Here is a 27,150-nt window from a genome sequence, read left to right as displayed (position 1 = left end):
CACTGCAGTTCACTGCATTCCAGCACAGGCTATAAACGTGGAAACTTGCTTGCTGGGTTTAGGCACGTCTCAACTGCAAATACTGACAGCTAAAGCTTTTAAAACACTGCGTACTGAGACGTGCTAAATGAAGAATCAAGGCAAATAGATCCTTTTTTTCTGTCCTTTAATATGGTGTTGACAGGGGAATATTAAGTGAAATCAAGCCTGAGCAAAAGGGAGCCGAGACAGTCTCAATATGCACTTTGTTAACCTTTTGCATTATTCAAATCCGGCGCTTCTGCCGCAAACCCCGTAAGGTTCCCTTCGGCAAGACAGCTCAGGTTTTACAAGCAGTGGGGGAAAGGGAAAAAACAAATCTGCTGACAGTCGGCACGACTTCTCATCGCCAGCTGGATTTTGGAGGAAAGACGAGGCCGGCGACTTGTGGTGCGGAGGTCAGAGCAGGCCTCGTAAGTCCCAGTGGATTCCTCTGGGCTCTGGCACACATACTACCTGAACCACCGGCATGCCTTGGAACAGGCAGGTTTTTTCTTTTTTTCTTTTTTTTGGCATACGTTTAGTGCGTCCCCGCCTGCTTCATGTCTTTCTCATGCACACCCGTTTTATAAAGTCTTGCAAGCAATGCCATACGCCTCCTCTAAATGTCACGGATTTACACGAGCAGTCCTCCTCTATCCCCATGCTTAATTCAGTGCACTCTCCTAGCAACCGCTGCAAGTGTTATTGAGATGTTTAAAGCTAACTGATCTGTGCACGGACTCTTGAGAGTAAAAGCTCTCGTGCTGAAGCCGAGAATGGGCCAGACAGACACTGCAGTAGACATGAAAACACACAGTACGTTTTTTTTTTCTTTTCGAGCGAGTACTCAAGAGCACAAAAATGAAACTTTTTGTTAAGGTAGATATCTTTGGTGTGTGTGTGCATTGTACAAACTGATCGGAAACTGTTCGGCTTCTGGACAAGTGTTGCTCACTGCGCTTCATGAAACGAAGCATGTGTGCAAGGTGGATTAATGTGTCTGCAGAATTATGTGTTAAAAAAAAAAAAAACACACAAACACACACATTGTGAAGTGTGAATTATATTCAAGGTGCGCCGACCACATCAGCATTCATCTGCATTCCTTTTGTATTCACAGCGGGAGCATGTCAAACACATCCGAGTGATCAAATCACACAGTAATCAATTTGTAATTTTGCTGGAGCGTGAAATGCGTTGCCTTTTCTCGGGGTGCCTTTTCAAACCCACACACTTTTACAACTGCGTAATGCAATTTCACCTCGTGCACCATCGCACATGTTGAAGACAAATGAGGAAAACAGCATAAATATTGGCTATAACTAAAGGAAACTGATTAGCGCAGGGTGGAAAGTGGGTGTCCCACGTCCCTCCTCGCAGCAGGAAATGATAAAACGCGAAGAACCGTCAAATTTAGCCAAAGTTAGTCGAGGATGGGACAAAGGGTGCTCTAAATATCTGAGGTATTATAAGGCAGGGGAAAAAAAACATGTTAATGTGTGGAATAGAGAGGATGGGGTCAGAGCACCACTCATCTGTCTGGACTGCGAGGTAAGTGCACTCCTGCGGTTAGGCTTGCAGTGATGCATTACGAACAGAACTGAGCACGACAGGGCCTTGGAGGGTTGGTGGTAGGAGGGCAAGTCACCAGCTTTCACCGGACATGAATGAATGGCTGACTCCCTTTCCGTCCATCTCTCGTTGAGCTAAATGATAGACCATCAGTGGCAACTTGGCCCGAGCAGCGCGGCTCTTTCATGCCCAATTATCACGGATCATTACAGACCCAGGCTAATTGGCGGTTGTCACGAGCTAAGACAATGGTAGATGCTTTAGCGCATGAGTACAGTGCACAGCCTTCAGGCGCCGTTGGTCGTACAGCATTCCACAATATGTGCCGGGAGGACGCTTGGACGTTCAGGTTGTCTGTCCCCGCGTCATTCACCGCACCCACCGCCTGGAGGACACGTCTTGACCGCGCCGCGACGCTTCCACACACGCAGAGCTCGCGAAACATGCAGAACTCAACCGCCTCGGAGTGAGCCAGAGATCGGCGTCCGAAGTGTGAGCGTCGATACTTTCCTTCAGCGTTTGAACATCACATGACATCAGATGACATCAGATGACATCAGATGACACGAATGACTGATTTGACAAGCACCGCAGTGCATAACATGACTATGAGCCTATCAGAAAATATCTCCATCAGATAATTTCTCCATCCACACATTTGATTCAGTGTCATGCCATTCATTTTACAGTTGTACCACACATGGCTTACAACTTTACATTATAATGCCCTGTAAGGACCACTTACTAACTATGTGTGGCAAAGCCCTGCAAGACAACACAGACTGAACTGACAGTGTTGCAGAATCCCACTTTGTTTTGCCCACCATATCCCTGCGCCCCCCCCCCCTTTTTTTTTTCTCTCCACCCACACCGGCAGTGGAAAAACACACTGCTGTTCGGGTGAGCAGAGAAAAAGGAGGCTGAACAAGCGTCAGTGTACGATTTTATTTTTCGTTTTGTGGTGCCACACTGTTGTATGGGTGCATTGCCAGATGGCCCGCCTATCAAATGGCCCTGAGAATCAGAACACACACAAACCCGTGTTCCCGTAGTTGATGAAAAAAAGACACCAGCAAATGGTTACATCAGCCATTAACAGCTCGCAGCCTGCAGCTACTGCGATAGACTCTCACAAACACTGCAGGTGTTACGGCGCGAGCCCTATCATTAACCGGCTGCCTTTTTACCCCCTCCTCATCTCTCCTGTCCATTTCGAACCACATTTGAAAGCCTGAATAAGTTGCTTTGATCCAGGCCTAATCCCCAGCCTTGCCGCTTGAGAACTTTACAGTTGGGAGCAAATTGACTGGCAGCTCATAATCCCCTTCTTTGGCATGCACTAGCACACACACACACACACACACACACACACACACACACACACACCTCAGTACCTGCCTTGTCCTCAAACCCATTAATCAAAATCAAAAGTCCGGCACAAAACAATGAGGCCTTTCTTTGGTATGAGGTACCGAGGCAGCTGGACAGCCAGGCAAAAGGTGGGGAGACGGGAGCAATAAGGTAGCACTCTTTTATGTTTGCCTTGGCCTCCTGTACCGACCCGCCGCACCGGCACGTACGGTGCTGAGTTAGCACTCCCCCCGGGCCTGCCGAGATAACGCTATCTTGCCCATCGGGACATGAATAGACGCACCTGGGTACCTCTTGTCCCCATGTGCCAAAGTTGTGGAGTTTTAGACATTTGAAAAGTTGCCAATATGTCACCATCAGCATCTGTGCTTAAAAAAAAAAAAAGAAAAAAGAAAAATGAATGACTCAAAATGGCCCATGAACCTCTTTTGTTTCTCACATGTGAGATCTCCCGAGGGACCCTGGACATAAAGCAGGAATGCCAGGGAGAGAACGCGGCCTTGACTCGATGCTTGACATTTTTGGGCAGCGCAGTCACCCCTCTGCCGCAACATACCAGGATTGTAAGCACCGGGGCAACCACCTGCCTCTTGGTATTCTCAAAGCAAACAACACATGGGCTACCTTGGTCAGCCTCACCTTGGCCTTAAGACCTTTGTTTGTCATTCTCTTCAGGCTCGGGGATTCGAGGTCTAGCGAGGAAAGCCTTTGTCGTTTGTGGCTGCTATCTTTTTATGCCTTTGGCCTTGTTGCCCCTTTAGCATTGTGCTGCGCGTGAGGTTACCCTCTCAAAAAGTATTTCTCAACATTTCCCAAGTACAAAACTATTCAAGCAATGTGCTTTGTCCTTTGTCCCCTGCTTGTCTTTCAATTCCACCATGTGGAAAAATTACACACAACATTGTCTGGTTGATTCTCCATTCATGTCATTTGGGTACTTACTACATATATATATATTTACTTACACCCAAGTTAATATTTACACCAGACATTTTAATCTGACAGACACTATTTTCTCCCCCGCTGTTCCCACCGTCCACGTAGCCTGAGGAAAGAAGCGCCGTTAACGTGAAGAAAAACAGCCCTTTACCATCCTGCCAGAGCCGACGGTGTTGTGTAGTTTGCTGGTAAAGGCAGAACATTGGCTACGCAAATAGAAACTATGTGTACACACACACACACACACACACACGCACAAAAACTCTGCTGGGAGATAAAATGTTGAACAGGTGGCTGGGAGCAAAACAGCCCCTCCAGCCATGAGTCCAAATGGATAGGATAGGCCACGGAGGTCAAACAAACTTCCCACTGCCTCTGAAGTGCCTCTGCACAGGGGCTGACAGCTGCTTTTGCCATTACCACGCTACCTGGGACTAAATAGACGCTAAAAGATCCACAACTCCACACAATGGATTGTGCGGATCTATTTTTCTCAGTTAATAATAAAAAAAAGCCTATTTCATGCTCATCTCTCCTTATTGCTCACATGCATCTGCTGAGGAATGCAGGACCACTCTGGGGTCTGAGGGGGTCGGCTATTTCCGTTCCAACCATGGCAGGGGGAACGAGAGATTGATTAAGGGACGCCCCATGGGGTTTAAGTAAAGCCAGAACAAAAGACATAAATGTGATTAAGCACCAATTGACACGAGTGCAAAATGGCAGGGGTGAAGACAACAAGACTCCGGCTCTGAGAAGTGGAAGACACTTCTAAAAAAAAACAGCAGAAAACCTTCACTTTCTACCTTTTTAAGTGGGTGAAGGGATTTTAGCATCTGAAAGCTTCTGAGAATATTTTAGGAATTAAGATGCAGACTGCCAGATGCTTCATTCATTCACTCAAAAGATGACTTTTCGGTCCCAATGCCAGGACAAATAAGACACAAAAAGAAGGCAAATGAAGTTTATCGCTTGAAATGTTTCATATGTGTCCTTCGCATCATTTCTCCTCCAGCTGTCTTTCCGTCATGTTTCCTTCATCGCATTTCATCATCTATTATTTGGTTTTTGGTGCAGAATGGGGGCTGACGTTCTTTTCTAAAGACAGCTGCTTGTTCAGCCGCTGCTCCGACACCCGATGAGGAAGTGATTCTGCCGCCGCTGAGGTCGATCCTCGCAGGGGTTCCCGTTTCTTACGTCACATGAAATGTGCGCGTCAGTGGCTGACTCGGAGCAGGAAAAACGTCCTGTGCGGTTTGAAAGGAACAAAGAGCTTGCGTCTCATTTTGATGCTGCGTTGGGAACCTCAGCCCTCTGCCTCTCTCTTGGGGGGGTGGTCTTTATTGGTATACGTTAATGGTTGGTCTACTCCCAAAGGTGAAGCACGCACACTTCGTATAAACTTCCTGATCGGCTGCAACTTGGCCTCTGCTTGCCCCTGTAGAAGGCAAGTACCCTTGAGAATTGAGGCTAATTCACTAGATGGGAAAAATGCCCTCTGTTGCTTCAGCAGGCTGCAGAGGCACCGGCATGTCTGCAGAGCAACATTATGCTCGTCAGCGGGGATGGACGCAAACATAAGACCCTCTTGTTAAAAAAAAAAAAAAACCTTGAGTGCCTTTCATTGCTTACTAACCACCTAATTTACCAAAAAAAACAAAAAAAAACAATGGGCACCGTGAGCATTTGTTTTGTGAGCTCAGGAGGCAGCCTGAGAGACGAGTGCAGCAATTAAGAACGAGGTCGAAATGTTGGCCTTCAGCAGATGCCCTGCTGTTATGCCTGTTAGCGCTCATGCATAAGGCGCGCACTCGCCGGAATTGCACAATTGCCTCCTCAGCGGAAATCCAATAGCGACAAAAACGCAGAGAGAGTCAACTCGTGGCAGCTCCTCACCATTATCAGAGTGAGTATTAATGGACACGGCCTGTCAAGTGACGCTCTCCAGCAAATAGTTAAAAAAAAAAACGCTAAACGCTCAGGCGCTCCAGGCTGATGTGGAGCGAGGAGACGCTAAGCAGAGCTGTGAATGGAGCGCTTTATCACGAAGAGGTCTGTGAGTGGTTATCTGGAAGCAGCATGTCCACCCCAGGAATCCCATCAACCCACGGGAACAGGGCCTAATCTTAGCCCTGTCTGGGAACTATGTAGATATCAACAGGAGGGAAATCTCTAAAGCGACTCCGGATTTGATTGAACTTTCACCTATGATGGACTGGAAAGCTAAAAAAAAAAGGGTTTTTTTTTATAAAACAAGAGAAGATGATTGTAGGATTGTTTTGGGTTGAGGTTTCCTGGTGTTAAAGGTCAACCGTGCGTGAGGCTCCACTCGTATTTCATACTGCCTTCGCCTTCAATTTGTGACATCCAAAAAATCAGATACATACAAACGATTCAGGAGGCATTTTTCGCAGTTTTGAAGGCTTCTTAAACGAATATGTGACTTGAGTCGGCCTTTGGAATACAGATGAAAGTGTGACTTCAATTTAAGACAGGCAGATAGGGGATCAAACAAATGTCAAGGATAAAAGATTTTAGATTCCTCATCACAGTGTAAACACAATATAAACAGTGTAAGAGCACAAACACGGTTAAGTTTTAGCTGGATGTTGTTTTTTTGAGGCTCTCGTCCGCTGGCAGCACTTATTTACTTCCTTGCGCAAACCATGTGTACTTAGCAGTCCCATGTCTGAAATAGCACAAAGGCCAAACAATGGGGCTTTTAGCTGCAAAGGGGCCACAGGACATGTAAGATGTGACAAGGTAGTGGTTAGAATTACAACACCCGCATGGCAGGAATGTAGCAGTGCGTGTTTTTCAGGTCTGTCAGAGGATGAAATGAGAGGAAATCAACAGCCGTGGCTGACAGCAATGTGTTCCGCCAGAAAAAAAAAAAAAAAGCTGTATCCTCGAGGTGATAGCACCGATTTATACAATGCCAACAGCACATTAAGGTGAAAATATGAATTTCCTCCGGAATGATTTGACAGGCAGAGGGGGATTTAAGGACTCGGTGTCGGCTGGCTGATGACAAAGTTTGTTTCAAGGCAGCCGTGAATTGGCAATGATGATTTCGTCAAACCACAACTGGCGGGCCCCACCGAGCATTCTAATGCTTTTATCAACGGCAGAACGTCGCGACTTCACGAGTCCCGCGTTGAAACCACTGTGCACAATCACTTCTGTCCAAGCATCTGTCCTTCCTTCCCTCCTACCCATTTCCTCTCTTCTTCATCTCTCCCAGCCTCTGTGAGACTTCTCCTTTCTTTTGATATCCTCCTATCAGTTGCATTCTATTCTTCAAAGGGAGAAAATCTAATTAACTTCCAAAGCCTGTTTATTCTGCAACAGACTGAGTAATTAAAGCCACTGCCCAAATTCAAGGGTTCAAGGTTGATTTACTTCACTGGTATCGCCGATGCTCGGTAGACAGCATTTACATGCGTTAGACGCTCCCAGTCGCACCACAATTCTGATTCTTTATTTGTGGAGGGAAACGTGTGTTTACTTTGTACTGGAAGGTCCTGTTGTCCCTGTTGCCTGTGGACCTATGATGTTTGCAGTGTCTCAAACTAGCTCACACCCAAAACGGTGTCTTCTTACGCAAATAAAGACGCATCCCACAAAGAAAAAAAGAGGCCCGAAGAAGCGCTGTTTGGCTTTGATTTGATTGGTTAGGACGGTTAGGAGAGTGTGGCGGCGTTTGAGAGCGCATAAACACTACGACTTCTACTGATTTTCTAAATCAAACACGTGGATGTAAAACAGATTAACGGGGCGGATGAGTCCTGATCTGTAAAGTTCTTCGGGAACCATTTTAAAGTGGATGTCATCCATTCAAATATTGTAACATCACACCCACACATGTGACGAATAGAAACACATTCCCTCTATTGCCCTTTGGCCAAGAGGTCTGTTACACACTATGTATTAAATGTCTGCTCCTTGTATTTTCTTTTATGCAGTACCTGCTTTTGTATGATCGCCAGGAGAAACTGATCTACAGCCTGCCCCTGGTTTAGAGTTCCCACCTGCAGCAAAGACTTTTGAAAATTGTTTAGTATGTGTATATATATATATATATATATATATATGTGTATATGTATGAACCGAGAAACTAGAGCGGGGTCTACTCCCTTTCGGACTCTCCTCTGTCTTCCAAAGACGAGATGGAATTTTGCCCTTGAGCACTCAACCACCTCTTTCTGTGATCATCTCCCTAAGAACTCTGCAAGTTTTAACTTGACTTCAAAAAAAAAAAAAAGAACAGACTGTTCGGCTCAATATGTCCACACATTCAGGTTGCCACATACAGTACAGCCAGACGGCTGGCCTTGGCTCCCCAGAATGTCTACTTTGTTTATTTTGCACCTGATTATAACTGAATTCAATGAGCATGAAAACAGACAAAAGGCTTATCATGGCGGCATCGGCCTCCTTGACTGCTCAAAATCCGTCTCCCTTCAAAGCTGCGTGTCACGGCTCAAGCCTCGAGAGTAAAAGAGAGGTAGAGAGGGGGAACAAAGCTGGGAAGCCTCAAGTTATCTATCCTGCATTTTGGGCTTATTTGCATCGCACGGTGTTTGTTTGTTTTTTTTCTTCTTCTGGGGGATGGAAGCAATCCTTTTCTAAATTTTAATATTTGAAATGACAGCTCTGTCACCATCCTCCTCGCTCTGCGTCGCCTCCGGCAGTTCGGAAGATGATAACACGCACAACATAGATAGTGTAGAAAGAAATAAACTCAATGGCGGAAAGGGCGGGGGGGGGGGGGGGGGGGGGGGCATCTATGCCACTAATGGCATTGACAACTTGACAGGTCAAATTGATCCACATCTCAACAAAAGCAGCCAGAGTTCCTGAAGCATACATTATTGATGCGTCTTTAAGTGTGGGTTGCCGTTTAAGTGAGGAAAGGAATGCCTTTTCTCTCGCAGCCTTATCTTTCAGTCGGGTGGCCACCGGGTTCAGTAACAGGCAACTTTGTGATCGTGTGTGTCTTCTTGGTCTCGCTCTACTAGGTGGCGAGAGATGTAGGTCCACCAAAAAAAAAGTATCCCTGGAAACAGAAATCCCACCCGGCTTTCTGACCAGTGGTAAACACGCTTGGAAAAACCTTTCAGCAGTGAAGTTGAAAGGCGCTGCTGCCGCTACACACTGCTGTTAGTGTGTGTTGTCTCAAAAGAGGTTGGTATGCCAGGACGAAATACCTGAGTGCTGAGACTATCCTGAGAGACAACTTGGTGGTGGGTGGGTGTTATCTCTGACTGGTCCGTAGGAGATCACCCTGGTATTTCCTCAATAAGGCTAAAAAGAGGCAGAGCTTCAAGTGGTTCCCATCCAGCCCCGAAGTTGAAATTAGACCTTAATACCCCTGGATTCAGCAGAGGAACGGCAGTGTGCAGCAGGTCTGCTCTTGCTTTGGCCTGGCTCTATCTTGTAGCAGTAAACCACAACATAACATTAAGGCCAAGCCTCACTCTAAGCAGTGATTCATGCATAAACACTTCTTAAGCCCTATGATTTCAGACGTACACTTTAGGAGTGACAGAAACTGTAGAACAAACCCTCCTCGTAAATGTATGATCTAAAAAGTCACAACTACCATAGGCCATGGATCAGCAAGTATAGCAGCTGGAGGCCGCCACCTCGGATCTCACACACCGTCTCGTGAGAGTTGCGTTCGCAGTGGCATCATTGACTCCCCGCCTCAGTAATACAGCAGTGAAAAAAAAACAAACATCTACAAGCTGTGCCTTTAGGCTATTGCTCAGTTAGCTCACATTACAATACATAAGCTGGTTATGTATAATGATACAAATATGATGAGTAAGGGGCGCCGGAAGTTATGTAAACAGAGCTTAGGAGCTTATTGGTGTTTTTTTTTCCAGATGTCTGAAATCTCCAGGCCAACATTTTAGCCTGAGCTAAACCCTGAAATAACTCTAAATGACAAACAATCCCGTGCAAATATGCGCCTGAAAGGCTATCTTGTCTCCACAGCCCGTGCTGCTACATACTCCGCCATCGAATGTGGTCTCGGATCCGGAGGCGTCCTCCATGCGGCTCTGGGCTGCATTCGCACCCTTCCTTAAGAGCTTTCCACGCATCCTGACAGGGTGCCGTCGAGGAGCGACATGCTTACATGGTTCTCAAATCGAACAACCTGAATACCACCGTGGGAAACTCAGTGCTTAGTAAAACTGTCTCTGACAAAAAGAAAAAGAAAAGACTAAAAGAAATCCTTGATAGAGCATAAATAGGTCCATCTTAAGGAAAAGCAGCAGCACTAGTATGAGATCGGTACTCTCATCTCGAAGCGGCTACCTGTATCCACTGAAGTCCTAGCCAGGAGAATACACAGCAAAAAAAAAAAACATCTCCTGAGGCCTCTTCTGGCAGATAATGCTCAGGTGTTTCCTCAATAACTCAATGTGCGCAGCACAGAGAGGAGAGGAATTCAACCTGCTGATGCAGTTCAAGGTTCAGCTTTATTTGCATATTGCATGTGGCTATATTGCTCCTCTGTAAAAGTTAACATGAACTTGGCACGGGAATCTTCGCCTCCTCAAGTTTCCTTAAGGAATACAGTTGTTTCTGAGCTTACTCGACCATGGTGTCCATGACAGGTTCTCCGTGATGCTGATTCCCGGGAACCTAAAACTAATCTGATCTGGTCTCAGTCATGTGAACATTGATGGAAAATGTGAATATATATATATATATATATATATATATATTGACATAAAGGTCCCTTTTAGCTGACATTGTCCGGCATATGGTCGTCGTCGTCGTCGTCGTCGTCGTCTGCAATATCAGGAAAGTGCAAAAGCCACTGTCTCGTTTCCTCCTGAGTTACTTAATGGGAGGGGAAGAGGAGGAGAGGGGGGTGCAGTTAACAGACAGGCCTGTTCCTGAGCTGACCCTGAAGACAAATAAACTCTCCCTGCACGAGTTAATATGGCACTGAATCCGTTTTATGAACAAAGGAACGGAAGCAGTGACAGCTTTTTCAGTGTGCTGCACAACAAAAAGACCAAACCTAATTAACATGTTTCAAATTCAGACCAACCCTTGCCCTTGTAACATGGTGGCTGTTGTACATGGCCAGCGTGGCTGGTTAATAATTGGCTGTGTGTTAAGAGAAGTGGAGGGAAACAAAGAGGCAAGCGACTTTCTACAAAAATTCTGCAGCTTTTCTGCAAGACCCGACCTGGTTGCATGGCTTAAACGCAAGCCCGTGAACACCACCCACAGCTAGCAAAGTAGATTCACTGAGACAAGCCCGTGGCAGTAAACGCAACTTTAAGACCAGCATAATGCCAGGGTTTACCGCGGGTCTTTGCACCACCCAAAGAAATAATCTCTCGATTACCGCGTGGAGCTCCAGCCGAGTCTAAACAAAACGCCAAACGCATTTTTGACGGTGGGGTGCGTAGGGCAACCATTTCCAATTCCCTCAGCCCACACTTTTTCACAAAGCCCAGGAATGAGGTGGGCATACTTTGTTGATGGAAAATCAATTGTACCATGGAACTCTTAGCATCCTAACGTTGGTGGGTGTGCTCGAGATTAAGACCTTAAGACCTGGAATCTTCTCCTTGTGCTCGGTGTTCCGGTTTGACGTGCTTGTTGATGCAAGGGCTGTTTACTGAAAAGGGAAATCTTTCAAAAAATTAAGTGAGCTCAAGTCCTTGCAGCACTGGATTTCGGATGTACTACTTACAATATGATGCAGAATGGTTACAACATTAATATTGAAGACATCCAGCCACAGCTTTGGGCAGCGACAAGAGTCCAAACTGCTGTCAACACTTAACACGTCTCCAGATTTCAAAGCTGCAAGCTTCTGTTTAACATGCAGCCAGAACTACACACGTACAAAATACTACAGCATTTAGCAGCGAACACAGTCCAGAAATTCAGACTATTCCACCAGCACATAAACACACCACAAAAGTCAGTTATGGAAGAAGAATAAAAAATGTTGAAAGACGAAACAACAACAACTTTGACACCGAGAATAATTGTCTCAATCATAACATTTAGGCGTACCTTATATAAAAATGTGGTGTTATTAGCATCTTTTCTGCTTTGTTCTCCATGGGGCTCCACGCCCTTGTGTCATCACAGATCAGAGGGAGGGGAGAACCCTTTCTCTTCAAGTATTTAATGCTCAATAAATACAGATCTTAATGTTCTACAGCACAGTGATGGCAGACTTCAAAGCTAAAATCCAGTGGTAATCCCCTTAAGATGTACTAATTTGAAACTCCTGCAGATTGAACAGCGAACATGAGGACGAGACCGGGCAGCGTTCCTGCTCCGCAGCAGTGAAACCTGAGCGCCTCGGCCAGCGCCGGGGATTCACAACGAATGTCATGTGTGAGGCACCGTGTTGCAACCACCACAACGGGTTTTCTCAAGCACAGAGGTGGCTGTCAGCTTTGAAAACCAAAAGCCTGGGCTTCAGGCTGCATAAGGTTTAGGATTACCAACTGAAACAGCGCGCCGGAGGGATAACAGCAAAACACACACCGCGAGATTTTAAGAGAAAGTGAAGGAGGGAATTGTATAAACATCACAAATCTCTTGTTGTAGACTGCATAAATGCCTCATGAATGCCTGCTGAATAATTACAGTTTTTTAAACATTTTGTGAGCCCTACCTGACTTCCATGACTATCTGAAATTGATCATCTGACACTTTGGTCGGGCTCCCACTGACGTACTTACGTCAGGGCCACAATAAGATGAATCTGCACAATCCAAGGTCAGGACTTTCAGTTCCTCCTACTTCAAATTCTCATGTGGCTTTCTTAACTTCACAGCAGTGCTCCAGGCAAACGTTAATAGCTTTGTGCATCGAAAGCGTCGTTCTTGCAGCCGCATTGTAACAGTTTTGGACTCAAAGGTAGCTTAGTCATGTCATGCGACAATCAGATGAACATATATTATCTGGGAATTCACAGTACGGACACCAGCACTGACTATCCCTGTGTCAATTTGGCCACATACTACATAGTACACAGACCACACACGGTCCAGCCATATACTAGGTTTCAACCTTGCCTTGTTTTACTTTACTTTATCTTTAGGAATTCTGCATTTTTTTGTGGGACATTGTAAAAAAAAACAAAAAAAAAACAACAACAGCCAGTTTGGCAACAGCATTCTCCTCCACACAAATCGCTGTGCTAATTAACACGACATTTCAAATCCAGTGTGGCTACAACCCAAAAATAAAGGCGAAGTATAGAAAGAAGTCAAAAAAAATGATTCTTCACGTCTTCAGCAGCATATCCTCATTAAGAGCTGTCGCTCAAACCCTTGCGGGCTCGAGTCCAAAGCGCCTTGGCTGCTCATTGGAAACGTTCGCGAGCGACACGCGCCGTTATTATTTTGATGCTTGCGAAGAATCCAAGAGCTTAAGTGCAGGGGACGTGGTAGGTGGCAGACACTTTTTGCTGGAAGTGGTTTAACACAAACATGGTGATCTACAGCTGTGGCGCTTTCATCAGGCATTAGGAATTTCAGGGGGAAAACACGAGATGACTGCTGGCTTTGTGAAGCCACCGGGACGCACCAATTAAGAGGAGAGCAAACAATGTCAACATGACCCACTTTGCCGTCTCTCGTCTGGTGCCCGCGTTATCAGCCTGCCGCTCTCTGTCAGCAAGGCAGAAGTTTCAGCACACACCCCCCCACCCCCTTTGCCTGTACAGTATTAGTCCAAAGCACGGCGCTGTGCCCTCTGCCCCCCTCAAGCATGCTTGTACCCCACCTACACACACACTGTGTAACACAATCCTTTGGCATGCAGAGAAATGCCTCTCTCAAATCCAGCTGCTTTTAAGATGATCGGGACTCGTCCGCGCACTTGACAACCTGCTTGTGCAGAAATGAAATATTGTGAAATAAAAGCCAGGGAAAGTCAAAGAGCGGACGTCTCCCTGAGAAATCTAATTATCTCGAAAAGAGTGGCCATCCCGGAGTCTGTCTTTAAATGGCACAGTTGTTTTGACTGGCTTATAAAAGACGAGACTCCCCCGGTTTACAGCTTATATGCATCAGATGGATTTGAAGTTTCCTGTGGCAAAAAAATAATTAAGTAGCTAATGACTGTGTTCATTATTCACATATTCGATGTGGTGGCTTGCATAGCTTCATTTTTTTTTGGGCTTAACAGAACCTAGCTGACCCCAACCTCTCACGAATGCACAAGGTCCGTGTGTGCGCAGTCTGCCTTGCCAATTAATAGGAAATGCACAATGAACTTTTAACAACTTTCTTGCGTTCATCGGACAAATAGGTACTTAAATGCTCTATGACAAGAGGCCGTGGCAAACGTATCCCCCCCATAAATGCATCCAGGATGCCTATTCAGTGGGGAAATTGGATGCTTTGGGGATCAACGCTAATCCCGATACCAGCGTTTCTTTGCGAAGTCATAGATTGAGATCCTGAACGCAGCACTATTCTGTCCCCAATGTGTTCACAGATTTCAATAGCCAGCTGTAGTCAAAGGCATGTGAAGTCTCCAGGGAGAGCAACGCGGCTCCAGACCTCCTTCAACTCAGTGCTAAGAGAGCTTTTTTCTCCTCTCTGGTTCCTTTTAGGGGCCTCTCTCAGCTGCATCCGGCTAATTGACATCTAAGGCTGCAATAATGACCACTGGTTATGAGAGTCCATGCCCGCTTAAGGGCTTTCTTTTATGGCTATTGATTTTTTTGTGTGTGTGTGTGTTTAGAGTGAGTCTCAACAGGATCCCGGGAGGTTTTTCACCATTCGGGTCAACAACGGCTACCCCTCTAGAAGAGAGAGTGGTTAGTCTGGAATAAAGGAGGACCCGGAGTCTTGCAAATATCTCAGCGAGCGGGGGGGGGGCGGAGACTTGCATGTCAGCACGTGGAATCGGAGGTCATTTCAGGTCCTCAGGATCAAAGCTCAAGGTTCCGTTTCAGGACAGAACGTGAGCCAAAAATTGGTCAGATTTGATAAGTGCGTCCGTCCCCTGGGGAAGACCACCGAATAGACCAGCGTCCTTGCATTCTGTTCCTGCCCCTTCTCTCTTACTAGTTGGCTAATGTATTCAGCTGCTACAAAGTGAGCAGCACATTGCAAATACATTTATTCTATCTTTTATTTAAAGCTTATCTAACAGAACGTCTCAGTGGCCCTCCTTGTTGGCTGCATAGCCAGTGCTTCTGGGTAGGAATAACCTCTCATCCTCCTTCCAAACGTAACTCATCCATCCAAGATCCAATTGAAAATATAACAATGTGGATGATCAAACTTTCGTTTTCATGTGTGTTCAGTAGGGAGTGTGGTTAAGAGAGCAGAATTCCCCTGAGGTCATTTAACTAAGTCTAATGAAAGGCCCAGCCACTGTTCTAGCTGAAATTACTATATTAACAGCTGTAGACAGGGTGGAAGGCAAGAGGATTTCTTCAGCAGATGACCACCAGTGCCCCCCCCCCACCCCCCTCCAAAAAAATGTTGCAGAACAGTAAAAAATAACAGATGCTTCTTCACGCTGTCATCCTGCTGTAGTGTAAAAGATTATTTATGACTATGTGCTCTGCTACCAACACCCGAAACTTCCCACCTGTAAATGGAAGCTGAGCTGCCCCCCCCAGCTTTTCTGTCACTCTCTATTACTATCTAATGACATTCCTTAATAGATCATCTAGTAATTCAGTGCCCAGGTTCCTTTTTACAGGTCTTCCTGTAAGTGTGGCAAGTCCCATCCCGTCCTCAGGAACAATTCCTCGACCAATGACGAGAATATCAATCTCAAAGAGCATTATCGGTACACAAACCCCTCCCTACGCTTGACTCCTGTTTTGCACATCAACAACTGAGTCATTAATCAGAATGGAGAAGCACGAGAACACGAGTCAGGCTACTCAACCGCTTTCATTCACTGCTGCAGCATTTCCCCACAGAGTTTCTTCTTGGCAACGGTGGACTTTATCCAAATCTAAATTTCCCTGCACATTAAACAAAGCTCCAGCTCTCCCCGCCGAGATCTGGGCAAACACGAGCGTTTAACTTCTCGTTTTGATGCGGCCATGCTTCCCTGGGCCTGTCAAATGACTCTCACCATAACGTCATCGCAAGGCGGAAACAACCTGACACTCACCACGAAAGAGTGCAACACATGAGTCATACTGCCTCATGTGATAGAAGGGGGGGGCTTGGGTTTACCCATGATCTCATTTAGTTGCAATTGTTTCAGCTACTGTTGCTGCTTGTTCCTGGACATTTTGGGGAGTAAGGTGCTTTTTTAAAAATTTTTCTTGTTGGGGGAGTTGTTGAAAAATTGCAGTGGGGAGTTCTGCCCAACTCACAAGCAAGCCAGATGTGAGGCCCCGACATTAGACACACTTCATACCTTGACAAAAGGGGACTCAGGAGGGCTAATCCCCACAGAGCAAATCATATACTTTCAAGATGGTCCGATTCTGTTTTGTTGCGTCTTTTGTTAGTCTCCCACTGCTCTGTGCAGCAGTTTCACAGGTTTTCTCTGTTAAAAGGTGCCAACACATGCCTATTATCACTGCCCAATCACAAAGAGCGGCCCGCAGAGGAGTGTGTTGTTGTAAATACATTAAACTGTGGCGACAGGCTATGTCATGAAGCGTTACACAGCCTGGCCAGGCGGCGATTCCCTGGTCTTTTATGAAATATACAGTATCTATTTGAAGGCAAGCAATGCTATTTCTAAAGAATTAGCTCATTTCAATTCATAATGGAAAATGAATGCCGACATGAAACAAATGTTAAGAACTGTATCAGATCGCATTGTATCCCACCGAATCTGTATTAAAATGTATCGCCCCTGAATCGTATCTAGATATGTATCGGATCGTCTTATAAGGGAGAGATGCACACCACTAAGTTTACTGATAACAGATACCTTACTGTTGTAGGGAGTTATCAGCACTCTATCTCCTGGATAATCGATGGGCTTGCTGCTAACGTGAAGATGCAAAGTTTCCCTGCATCGCTTTAAGTAAAATGCAACTTGTGATAATTCTGTATGAAAACAGGCCAGAAATGCTTTCTAAAGCAAATTATTGAGGCAAATCCTATGAAAGAAGTTATAGTTTATGATATTCCTGCATGAAGTACTAATAATAAGTGTTTCACTTCCACGCAGGGAGCCTGATGGAGCTGTGTACAAAAGCATCTTGCTCACGGAGGGTTGCAGCGAGAAGACGTCGGCATTTCAGCAAGCAAGCACGGATCTTTATTCATGCGACGGTATGTTTTAATTTACATGCCGATGAGGGGAAAAACAAGTGAGTGAATTAAACGGAGCCACATTTCGCCTGTCAAGGCCACCGACTGAAAGCCTTAATCCAGCTCAAGCGAGGGAGTCAGGCCCCTGGAAACTGTAGCGCTGAATCACCGATGTGCATTACCCCTACTGAAAGCTTAATACCATGACCACATTTGACCATCTCACTCACACATTTCAGCTTTTCTCCTGATCGGTGGTGATCATCACGACATCCCAGGCCGCCGTGTCATTGCTGCTCGTTTCTGCTCGAGTGTCAGCCTTTCAGAATTGAAATAAAACAACGCCCCTGGCATTTCGCATTCCCAGTTTTGAAAGGATTCCAACCGGCAGCTCACGGGAGGCGGAATGTTCTTAACCCACAGAGGAACCTCCTAAACCTCTAACCCCCCCCTTCTCACATGACAACAGCAAGTTGTGGGATGTTGATGTGACGTGTCTGAACAGTGGCATGGCTTTGGGGAGGGGGGGGTTTCTGAATAACAGATCAAACTAAAGCCATCTGACAGAGAGATTTAGGTGGGGCTTCAAACGGACTGTGACCTTTTACAAATCGGCTACTGGGGTTGTGGGATGAAGGTAGTTGAAAGTAGCTGCACCCCCTCCCTCCCTCCCGTCTTCAAATATCCAACCCACCCACCCCTCTCCTCCCTCACCACCACCGACCCCCACCGAGGTATTTTCCCTCCAGAAAAAGACGAGACGTTTTAACATGTCAGGGCAGATGGAGATAGCATTTCAAACCGTTCCCCCCCAAGCTAAAGCAACTTTAAATGCGACAGCATACCATACCCATTATCTTGTCTGGGTGCTCCGATTATCAGCAGTAAAGAGAGGACAGAACCCAAAACCATTTGGTACTTGGGTCCATTTCAAAGCACGTTTGGAATATAATTCCAGCCTGAGTGGAATGAATTAGAATCCGTGCTCAAAAAGGATCAAAGCTCGACACCAAAGGACCAGGTACTGTAATATAATAATAATGGGGGCTGAGTGCTGTGATTCGAATGAGAAATGGGGAAATAATTTTTGAAAAAGCAGAAACATGTTTTAGTTCAAAGGGTATCCACACTGCTGCCTTGGCCAGTAGAGTCTTAGCGCCTTGCATTTTAAACCACAGTGAAGGACAGAAAAGCACAATATCATTTCAAGCTTTTAAGACAGGGAAATGAAAGAAACCTCTGGCTGAGGTTAGTGGAACAAAGGCCGTCACGTAACCCCTTCGTACACGTCAAATACATTATTTCCCAGAGATGGTTTCTGTCATTTTAGGTAGTTCTTGTCACGCCGACGTTTGTTCAAGTGTTCCTTTTTCTGATACGTTTGGAAATTAAAATGAGTTATTTGATTCTATAAAGAGGGGGGTGAGACGTCATGATTGACAGCTGCGGCCCCAACCACCAGCGCGCAAGACTCTGGCTCCAAATGACGCCACCAGCGCAAGATGGCAGCCCCCATATCTGGGATACTTTGGTAACAATTACGCACCTAAAGTGTAAAACCTTTCTCCTAAAACGCCATTCTCTCTCACTAATGATGATGATGATGATGATAATGACTCACCTATACATTTTGTCAGCCACACTTGTGTTGTATCCCCTCACATGTGTGCTGGGAGCTTACAACTCTAAAGTCGTCCCTGAAAAGCCTCCTGCGGCTTCTGAAAGTCTGAGAGTACCCTTGAAAGCGTGCCGCCTTTGATGCGAGGAATGCTACAGATCAAGCTGGAAAGTGACTTCAGCTGCTATCTACTGTGCTGGCATCTGTCATTATGTGAAAGATAAATATGGATTTCATCATGAATGAAATGTGACCAAAAAAAAAAACACCGCCCTCTCTCCTGTGGCGTCAACTGATCCAGAGACATGCCAGATAGCATCAAGTGATGGAGATGGTGCCCCCCTGGCTGTGTCGAGTGTCAACCACCAATCACCCACCCACCCCCACCTTCCACCACACATACACACCCACTCAGCCAGCCAGGCAGACAGGCATGCAGGCAGAGGCATCCCACCCTCCAGCCACTCTGACAAAGAGCAGCTCTGTGAACAGCAAGAGATGGCCAGTGACACAACAGACAAGATAAGAGCTGGGAGACACACACAAAAAAAAAAAAACATTTATTCTGATTTATCCTGTGCAAGTGACACAAGACGGCGTCAGCGGTGCCAGCGCCGGTGACAGCTAAGAAATTGTTTGAACTCTTTTTCAAAGTCCAGCTCTTGTTTTCACTTTTATAAATGCTTTCACTGGATGTTTCATTTCTTATTTTTATATTTTGTACACACTTTTAGTTCTATATTTTTCCTACTCTCTACTCTTGAATGGGAGCACCAGTACTGTACAATTTCCCGCCCCCAGGGATCAGTAAAGTATTTCTGATCTGATTAATTCCACCCAAGCAGACGAGAGCACCAGATCCTCTTTTCAAATGGAAGTCGAAAGCGTTTCGACCTTGAGAGGGTTAAAGAATAAAAAAATTTAAAAAATCCAAAAATCCAAAAAGTAAGATCCAAGTCCTTACATGTGTATGGCGGTGGTGGTGTTGTTTTGGGGGCTTGTTCTTTGGCCCATCCAAAACACAATCCAATACAAATAATAATAGTAATAATAAACACACACACACAAACAGAGGCTTGGATTTCAGCTGACGACTACAACCGCATCCTAATTACAAGCAAATAATCTGATAGCAGCCACCGCGGTTTCACCCAGAGGGCCCCTGGGGTTTTCGTGACTCAGCAGGGGGGTGTGTGTGTGTGTGTGTGTGTGTGTGTGTGTGTGTGGGATAGGGTGGGGGGGGGGGGGGGGCGGGTTGTTTGTTTGGGCAGGGAGTTGGCTTTATTAAAAGAAATTGCCTAGAAGGCTTTGGGGAGGCTAAGCCCCCACCTGTATTCAGTTTCGTCCACCTGTTTATTTACCGGGGACGAGTTCACCAAAGCTGACAGGGTTCTTAATGAATACCTACAGTCTATCAAAAAAGAGTTCATAAATATATCACTTTCCTTTTATTTTCATTATAATGGCAAATGGCTGGCAAACACATTTGAAGGTGGGGGGGGGGCTCGAAACCAATGCCGGATTTCCCAGTCTCCCGTATTGATTTAGCCCATAGAACAACAAATCAGCATATACACAGTCATACGCAGTACCGGCGGTAACTTCAGGTGGAAGTCGATTCACCCGGCAGGTCCTACGTACGTCACGGCTAACCGGCGTGTAAGTTAGCTTGCTAGTTCAAAAAAAAAACACCGTAACGTGGTTATATTGACTACCTATATGAAAGGCAAACTTCTTCTGAAAGGTAAGCTTACCGCCATTCCTGCTACAATACTGACGAGGCTTACCTTGGGGAAGCGTCCCGGTGCTCACGAGAGCCAGCAACAGGAAAACAGCAGCGGCCGAATCCATCCTTACAAAGTGGCCGTCGGGTAGGGGTTTATTATTATTATTATTATTATTATTATTATTATTGGGGTTTTTTTCTTTTGGGATACCTCCGGCGAGCTTCACGCGAAAATGAGGAGCTCAAGTCTGTCTGGGCTGTATAAATGTGGCCGGCAGATGTGTCACTCTCGGCTCTCTTGGGCGGAGGAGGAGGTACGGAAAGTCCTCAACAAGCCGGAGTCTCTCTCTCTCTCTCTCTCTCTCTCGCTCTCTCTGTGTGTGTATGTCTCTCTCTCTCTCTCTCTCCCTCGCAGAGACCGGGCGCGAGTGAAACGCACTAGAGCCGAGAGTGCGCGAGGGCAGCGGGAGGAGACGGAAGCACTTCGGGGTTTTTTTTGGTTTTTTTTCTTTTTGGTTTGATGTCGCCTTGAGGTGCTGTCAGAAAATGTGGGAACTACCGAGTGCGCGCGAAAGTCCGCTTAAGTTAAAAGTTTGTTTTTCTTTTCTTTAGCCTGATATCACTGCTGCGGTGGCGCAGAGCGTGAGACATTCGTCAAACAACAAAGCACGCGTGGAATAGAGCAATGTGGAGGCTTAATATCATTTATAATATCATTGGCTGAGGTGTTTTAAGTATGGCAAGACACTGCACATTTAAGCTAACGGTAGCATTTCTTCCGGTTAGATTGCCTTCCCCAAAGCACCTGAACGCACTTACTCGGGGATTCTGAAAAGCCACAGAAAAGTTTCCGAGGGCCACACGAAGGCGGCACCCCCCCGCCCCTTTCGCTCCACCTCTGCGAGCCAGCGTTTTCAATAAACCAACAATTAAAGTTATTAAAAGAAAGAATCCCCCGTGTAATTCATTTCCAGGAAGTGCGCGGGGGCATTCTGGACCTGCCCAGAGAGGGTTTTCATACAAATCTCATGAATAGGCCTACCTCTACAAACTACTATATCTTTGTGCTGGTGTGAGTAGGACGACATTATTAACATACCTTAGATAACATAGCTTGAGTGTGACTTTTAAGAAAAATAAATATTTGTTAATAAAGTTAGTATTACCTAACTATAAACAATTATTTATTCTATTCTATTATAACATGAAAATAACCAAATCAAAAACATGAAATAACATGACAATCCAAAAAAACTTGAGACCAGTCTCGGATAATTTCTCGTAATATGATAAAACTGATGGTATCAAGATGATTTAAAAATAAAAAAATAAATAAACAACATCCACTGAATACTACCAGGAAACAAAGTCATTATGGCACCTCCTGATGAACTCACCTGAGAAAAATGTTGACTTAAACAAAACTGAAATACAAATCTTTACCCGGGGGCTGTGTTGTAGCATATATTGTAGGATATACATGTATATTTAACAGTCAATGAATGTACTATGAATGCACTGCGCCTTTTCATGACCTTTTTGTTTTCCAGGTCAGACCTCTACGGCAGCTAATGCAGATTTCAATTAAACGATGTTCAATAAGGTTCATCTTCCACACTCCTCTCCACAATGTGGTCCTAACACCAGTGCCTCATTCTGCTCGTGCATTTCCGCAGAGAGGAAAAAGGCCACGGGGGGGGGGGGTCAGTTTCAGAACTTCAGAAAGGCGATGGCGTACATTGGGCAAATTTGCACACCACACCACGTGACGAAGAACTCTCATCCCGCACACCTGTCCTCCAGGTGCAGGTGCACATCTCCAATCTGATCCAGCTATTTGTCCGCTAAGTGTTTTCAGATGCATCCAATCCCTGGACGGTCAGACTTGAATAGTCTCAGTAATGATTGACATTTCATGTCCTATTCAAATTGTGTGTTTATCAATATTTTAAATTTGATGTCAATGTAAATCCCCAAAGCTGGGGACACATTTTCATTCAGATTATGTGTAAATGTTGTGCGACCAGGGGGGGTGCGCTCAGAGGCCGTCGGATGCCTCACTCTCACAGTCAAACTGTCCTTGGGTTTTTGTTTCTGCTCTGTCCCTCGACATCACTGAACAATTTCTGCAGCTGAACAGCAAAAGATGAGATCGAGCGTGCTGGAAGAGGTGCTTTATCTCTTCTAAATGGAATTTCCTGCGCAAGGACAGCCTTTTCTTGGTAGAAGTCTTTGTTCACCGGCAATAAGCAGGAACCTTAGCCCTTTACTGCACACATTATGGCTTTTCATTAAAAAAAAAACACGATTCCATCCTATTTTTAATTTTTTTGGAAGATTGAGGCGCTCTGATTGTACAAAAGGCCCAGCTCTGTATCTGCTGTCTGTTCTGCCCCAAGTGCAGAGGAGACACACCCTCTGCACTGCAATCAGCTGTGATTGAGAACTGCTGGTCCCGTAAACTGCCATCCACCCAGACACGCAGTCAACCCCACCACCGTCCGATACAGGCACTGATGTCGAGTGTAGAACACGCCTACCTAGCCTTTGCTCTTCCACCATCAAGCCTCCTCGGCGGCCACAGCCACCTCCATGAGTCCAAGATCCCCCTTGCCCATTCAACGGTTTGTCTGCTGGACTGGCTCAACCACCATGAAATCAGAATCGTGGGTCAGGGTTAGGGTTTCAGAATTCGTGGGCAAACGTGTCGCAGGAATACAGGATCTGGCCCACGGTGGAAGACTGGAGATATGTTGACAGCTGTCATAACCCAGCTGAAACCCACTCAACCTGACAGAACCGCGATGCTGGAGTCGGGGACCTGCCTCTCTGGCTCAGCCAGAGGACCACTGTCCGGAAATGCCATCGTCCTCCGACGCGGAGGAGACTGGAATCAGGAAGTCAGCCCTCTGTTGTAAACCTCTCCTCGGGTCCAGGCCCTTCAGCTCCTGACCTCTCCCGGCGCAAAACCTGGCAGGGCCTGACCTCTGCAACCTGCCAGGTGGCCAATAGACCGGCCACTTCCCTCTCCGGCCTGGCAAGCGAGGCCCTCCTCCTTCAACAAGCCCAGGCAGACAGAGGTGAGTGCCCTAAAGGCAGGTAAACCCGTCCCCAAGAACAGCCGATTGTCAACTCTTTTATGTAGTATTTGTTCAGAACATTTGTACTGTGCTGCGAGTACAGTTTTAATAATTGTAACAGATTATGCAAAAAAAGTACAATTTTAGCTCATTGGAATGTCCCTGTGTCCATTGCCTGTGAATTCCAGTGAAGGCTGACATCTCTGCCCCAAATGAATAGAGTCTGGTCTCACAGAGACCACTTACGCTGCACACCTAACCTGCTCTGGAGCAAGCTATGTTCAAGATAACAGCTCAACTCTTAATTAAAAGCACCGGTCTACTGACCAATCCAATTGTCTTGGAAAACGGCATCACCATGCGGATCGTGAGAGGGTCTCTTTGGGGGGGCAGAGCGTTCCAAGACTGGCAAAGCCCTTTTGGCTTTCGCTGACAGTGTCTCATTTGAGAGATATTCTGGTCGGAGTGGAATGGCTTATCTGCGTCAGCTTCTTTAGCCGTGTATCGCCCTACAACAGATACTGATTGAAGCACTCGAGCCTTGTATTTGTTGTACTTTGAAGCTCTGAAAGTAAGCCTACTACTGGCCGCTTTGAATCATGTTTTTATATTTATCTTTTTATTTGCTCCCGAGTCCGTTTGAAACACCGGGGGGTTTGCAGCCGACAGAGTAAGGCTAAAATTGTCATCCACGCCATAAGAATACATCAAAGCGACACAGTAATTTAATGAAATACACAAATGTAATTACGGTCAGATCTCCTCGTGCCCTAATGATGGGGCAGTGATATTAGAAGCCTTATGCATTCACACAGTGGTGATTTTTTTGTTTGTTTGTTGTTGTCCTTCCCGCATTTGGCAGCTGCAGCTGTGTCGCTTTCAGCCTGGATGACGTGTTTTAACTTTTAACTCGTATTTGTCTGATATCATAGAGTTTGCTGCTGCCAGCAGACGTGTCCACACGCTCTCTTGTGTCTTGTATCTCTTTTATGTGAACGCGCTCATGGCGAGATCGAGCGGGTTGTAGGGGCTACTGGGATAAGTCTGGCGACGAAGAAGATAACCCGGGTATGTTGACCTCGCTCCGTAGCACAGGCCCGTGGACCCTGGAACTGAGGCAGCTAAATTAACTTTACACCAGTGCTTTTTCCTACTGTGACATGTTGAAATGTCTGATGTGACAGGCCCAGGCCCCCAAACTGGAATAAACATTGAGACGCAGGTGGCATAAAGAGGCTGTTGACAATGACGAGCATGATCAGAAGCTGTCACACAGAGCGGGAAACCCCCATATGTACAGGGGAGCTCATGTGCAAATAAGGAGCAGCTGTACAGAGGACAGACACTCACTGTGGACATCTAGTGGACAGGTGTGGCATGACAGACTTTACACAATAAACAGAGGGTGCGTCTTAGTTTTTTCTTATCTCCGTCTTTCCCTCACTTGTGTCTCTCTCTTCCTCCTCAGACGGCCCTTAAATCCCCCTCCACTCGTGTATGTGTTTTTCTTCTTCTTCTACAGTTGTGGATGTTTGAGCATCACCCTGCAGGATGATGTATGTGCACATATATGTGTATATATATATGTACATATGTGTGTGTGTGTGTGTGTGTGTATATATGTATATATGTGTATATATAGATATAGATATATCTATATATACAGTGCTTAAGAAATGTATTAGACCACCTGTCATAAAAATGAGAAAACAAATATTTTAGAAATCTGTCAAAAAATTGTATTGTTATTTATTAGGCAAATAACAAACTGGAACAACTAAATAGTCCTTATTCACATATATTAACCAAAAATCTTAATATTCTGTATGACCTCCTTTGGCCCTGATAACAGCTTGCATTCTTTGCAACCACAAAACAAATGTTTCTGTTCAGGAATGCAAGTAAATAACTGTAATTTGGCATCTCAATCAAAAAAATAATAATGTGCTTTACTATTTTTTCTGCTTTTTTGTAAAACAGTAAATTTGAGAATTCGTGGATAACAACAATAATTATATTTTAGCATTAAAGAGATCATTTTGATTAAAGAGCTTTGCTTGCACATACTGGTGGATTAACCATTACAGAAACATCAAATATTTTGGTAATCAGAAATACTGTTAATTTAGGGCAGCGGTGGCAAACACCTTACACTGGGTGGTGGTCTAATAAATTTGTTAAGCACTGTATATAGATATATATATATATATAAAATGCGTATAGGCGAGGGGGGGGGGGTGGGGGTGCTGACGTGGACAGAGAATATGCAGAGGCAGAGGGTCTGAGGCTGAGCAGAGAGGATAGGAGGATTTTTCAGCACACTGTGTTATCAAGTCACATGTTCAGATTCCAAGAACCCACATTAAGGAGGATTCGAATCATTGCTGGTTTAGTATCAAGTTGCCTAAATATAACAGCGCTAACAATAAAACGCACAGATAGAACCTTATTACGCTGCACACTCACTCTCTCTCTCTCTAACTTGTATTGCAGTAGTTTACCACTCTGTATTTGGGATTAGGCTTGTGTCGATGATGTAGTGATGAAATCTTGACACCAGGCCCCACTGTGAAACCGATGAAGCAGGCCGGCGATGCTTTTCATTTTAAAGTCAAACCCCCAAGCCTTGAGTGCCTTGATTAAAAGCCCGACTTTCTTTCATTCATTCAACACACACATTGGGAGTTTATTAATACGTCTGTGCATAATGACTATACTGTATTGGAGGCATGGTTATTAAACAGGTGAAGGGGGGGTGATGTAAACAGACTGAGCACAAACAAATGATTCCAGTGCCTCCTACTGGTTCATTTGAGGAATTACTGTGGAAGGAAAAGTTGTGTTGACATGAAACACATGCTCTCTTTTCTCCTAATGAAATGTACAATTTAGTATTTGACGATTCAGAGTATTACCCCAATAATCGTGATCATCGCTGGACTCTTTACTTTAGCTGTCTGTGTGTTTGCATATTAGCGAGCGTGAGCGTGAGAGACGGGCTTTGAAGCCTCACTGCTGCCCACTCCTGCTCGCTGGCAGATTCAAAGCCTCGATGATTCTCTCGTCATCCTTTCTCATGCAACACCCCAACATCTCTCGCTGTAACCGAGCAGCTCGCTGACAGAGTTTCCCTTTGAATCCACGCCGCAGTTTTCGGCAAGACTGAAAAGGGAAATTCCATCCCATTATTTTCAGGCGGGAGTCAAACAAAGCTTGTCGTGTAGATGAAAGTCGGTGGCAAACAAGCGCGAGCGCAAGCACCCGGGGGCTGGCTGAAGTTGGCAATTGGCAGAATTGGCAGGGATGGAAGGTAACTGCGTACTTAAGACTGCGATGTCAATGTGATGCCTCACACCGTGCACTCTTATTTCGGAGAGTTTGGTCATAAAAGCCAAAATCATCCTTCCGTCATCCCAGTAAGTAAAGCTGACAGAGTGCAACCACTGTGACTCAAGATTGGTTAGGGCCAGGTCTCCCCCCATACTGCTGATGACATGCATTGACCCGAACCCAATTTAATTCAATTCAATTTTATTTATTATAGCGCCAAATCACAACAAAATTATCTCATGACAC

The 27,150-nt window shown here is 45.5% G+C and overlaps 1 protein-coding gene across 1 annotated transcript in view; it reads right to left on the bottom strand.

Annotated features, from left to right (window-relative positions):
* alcama (activated leukocyte cell adhesion molecule a) overlaps positions 1-20,671 on the bottom strand; it is a 44,779-nt gene extending 24,108 nt beyond the window's left edge. The window contains exon 1 of the mRNA XM_070917440.1: positions 20,556-20,671. Coding sequence (XP_070773541.1) covers positions 20,556-20,619 — 64 coding nt within the window. The 5' untranslated portion in view covers positions 20,620-20,671. The remainder of the gene's footprint in view (positions 1-20,555) is intronic.
* Positions 20,672-27,150: the final 6,479 nt, after the last annotated feature.

Source organism: Enoplosus armatus, chromosome 13 (genome assembly GCF_043641665.1).
Source record: "Enoplosus armatus isolate fEnoArm2 chromosome 13, fEnoArm2.hap1, whole genome shotgun sequence".
Classification (NCBI taxonomy): Eukaryota; Metazoa; Chordata; class Actinopteri; order Centrarchiformes; family Enoplosidae; genus Enoplosus; species Enoplosus armatus.
Note: the sequence above shows the minus strand (reverse complement) of the source record. Positions and strands in the feature narration are given on the sequence as shown.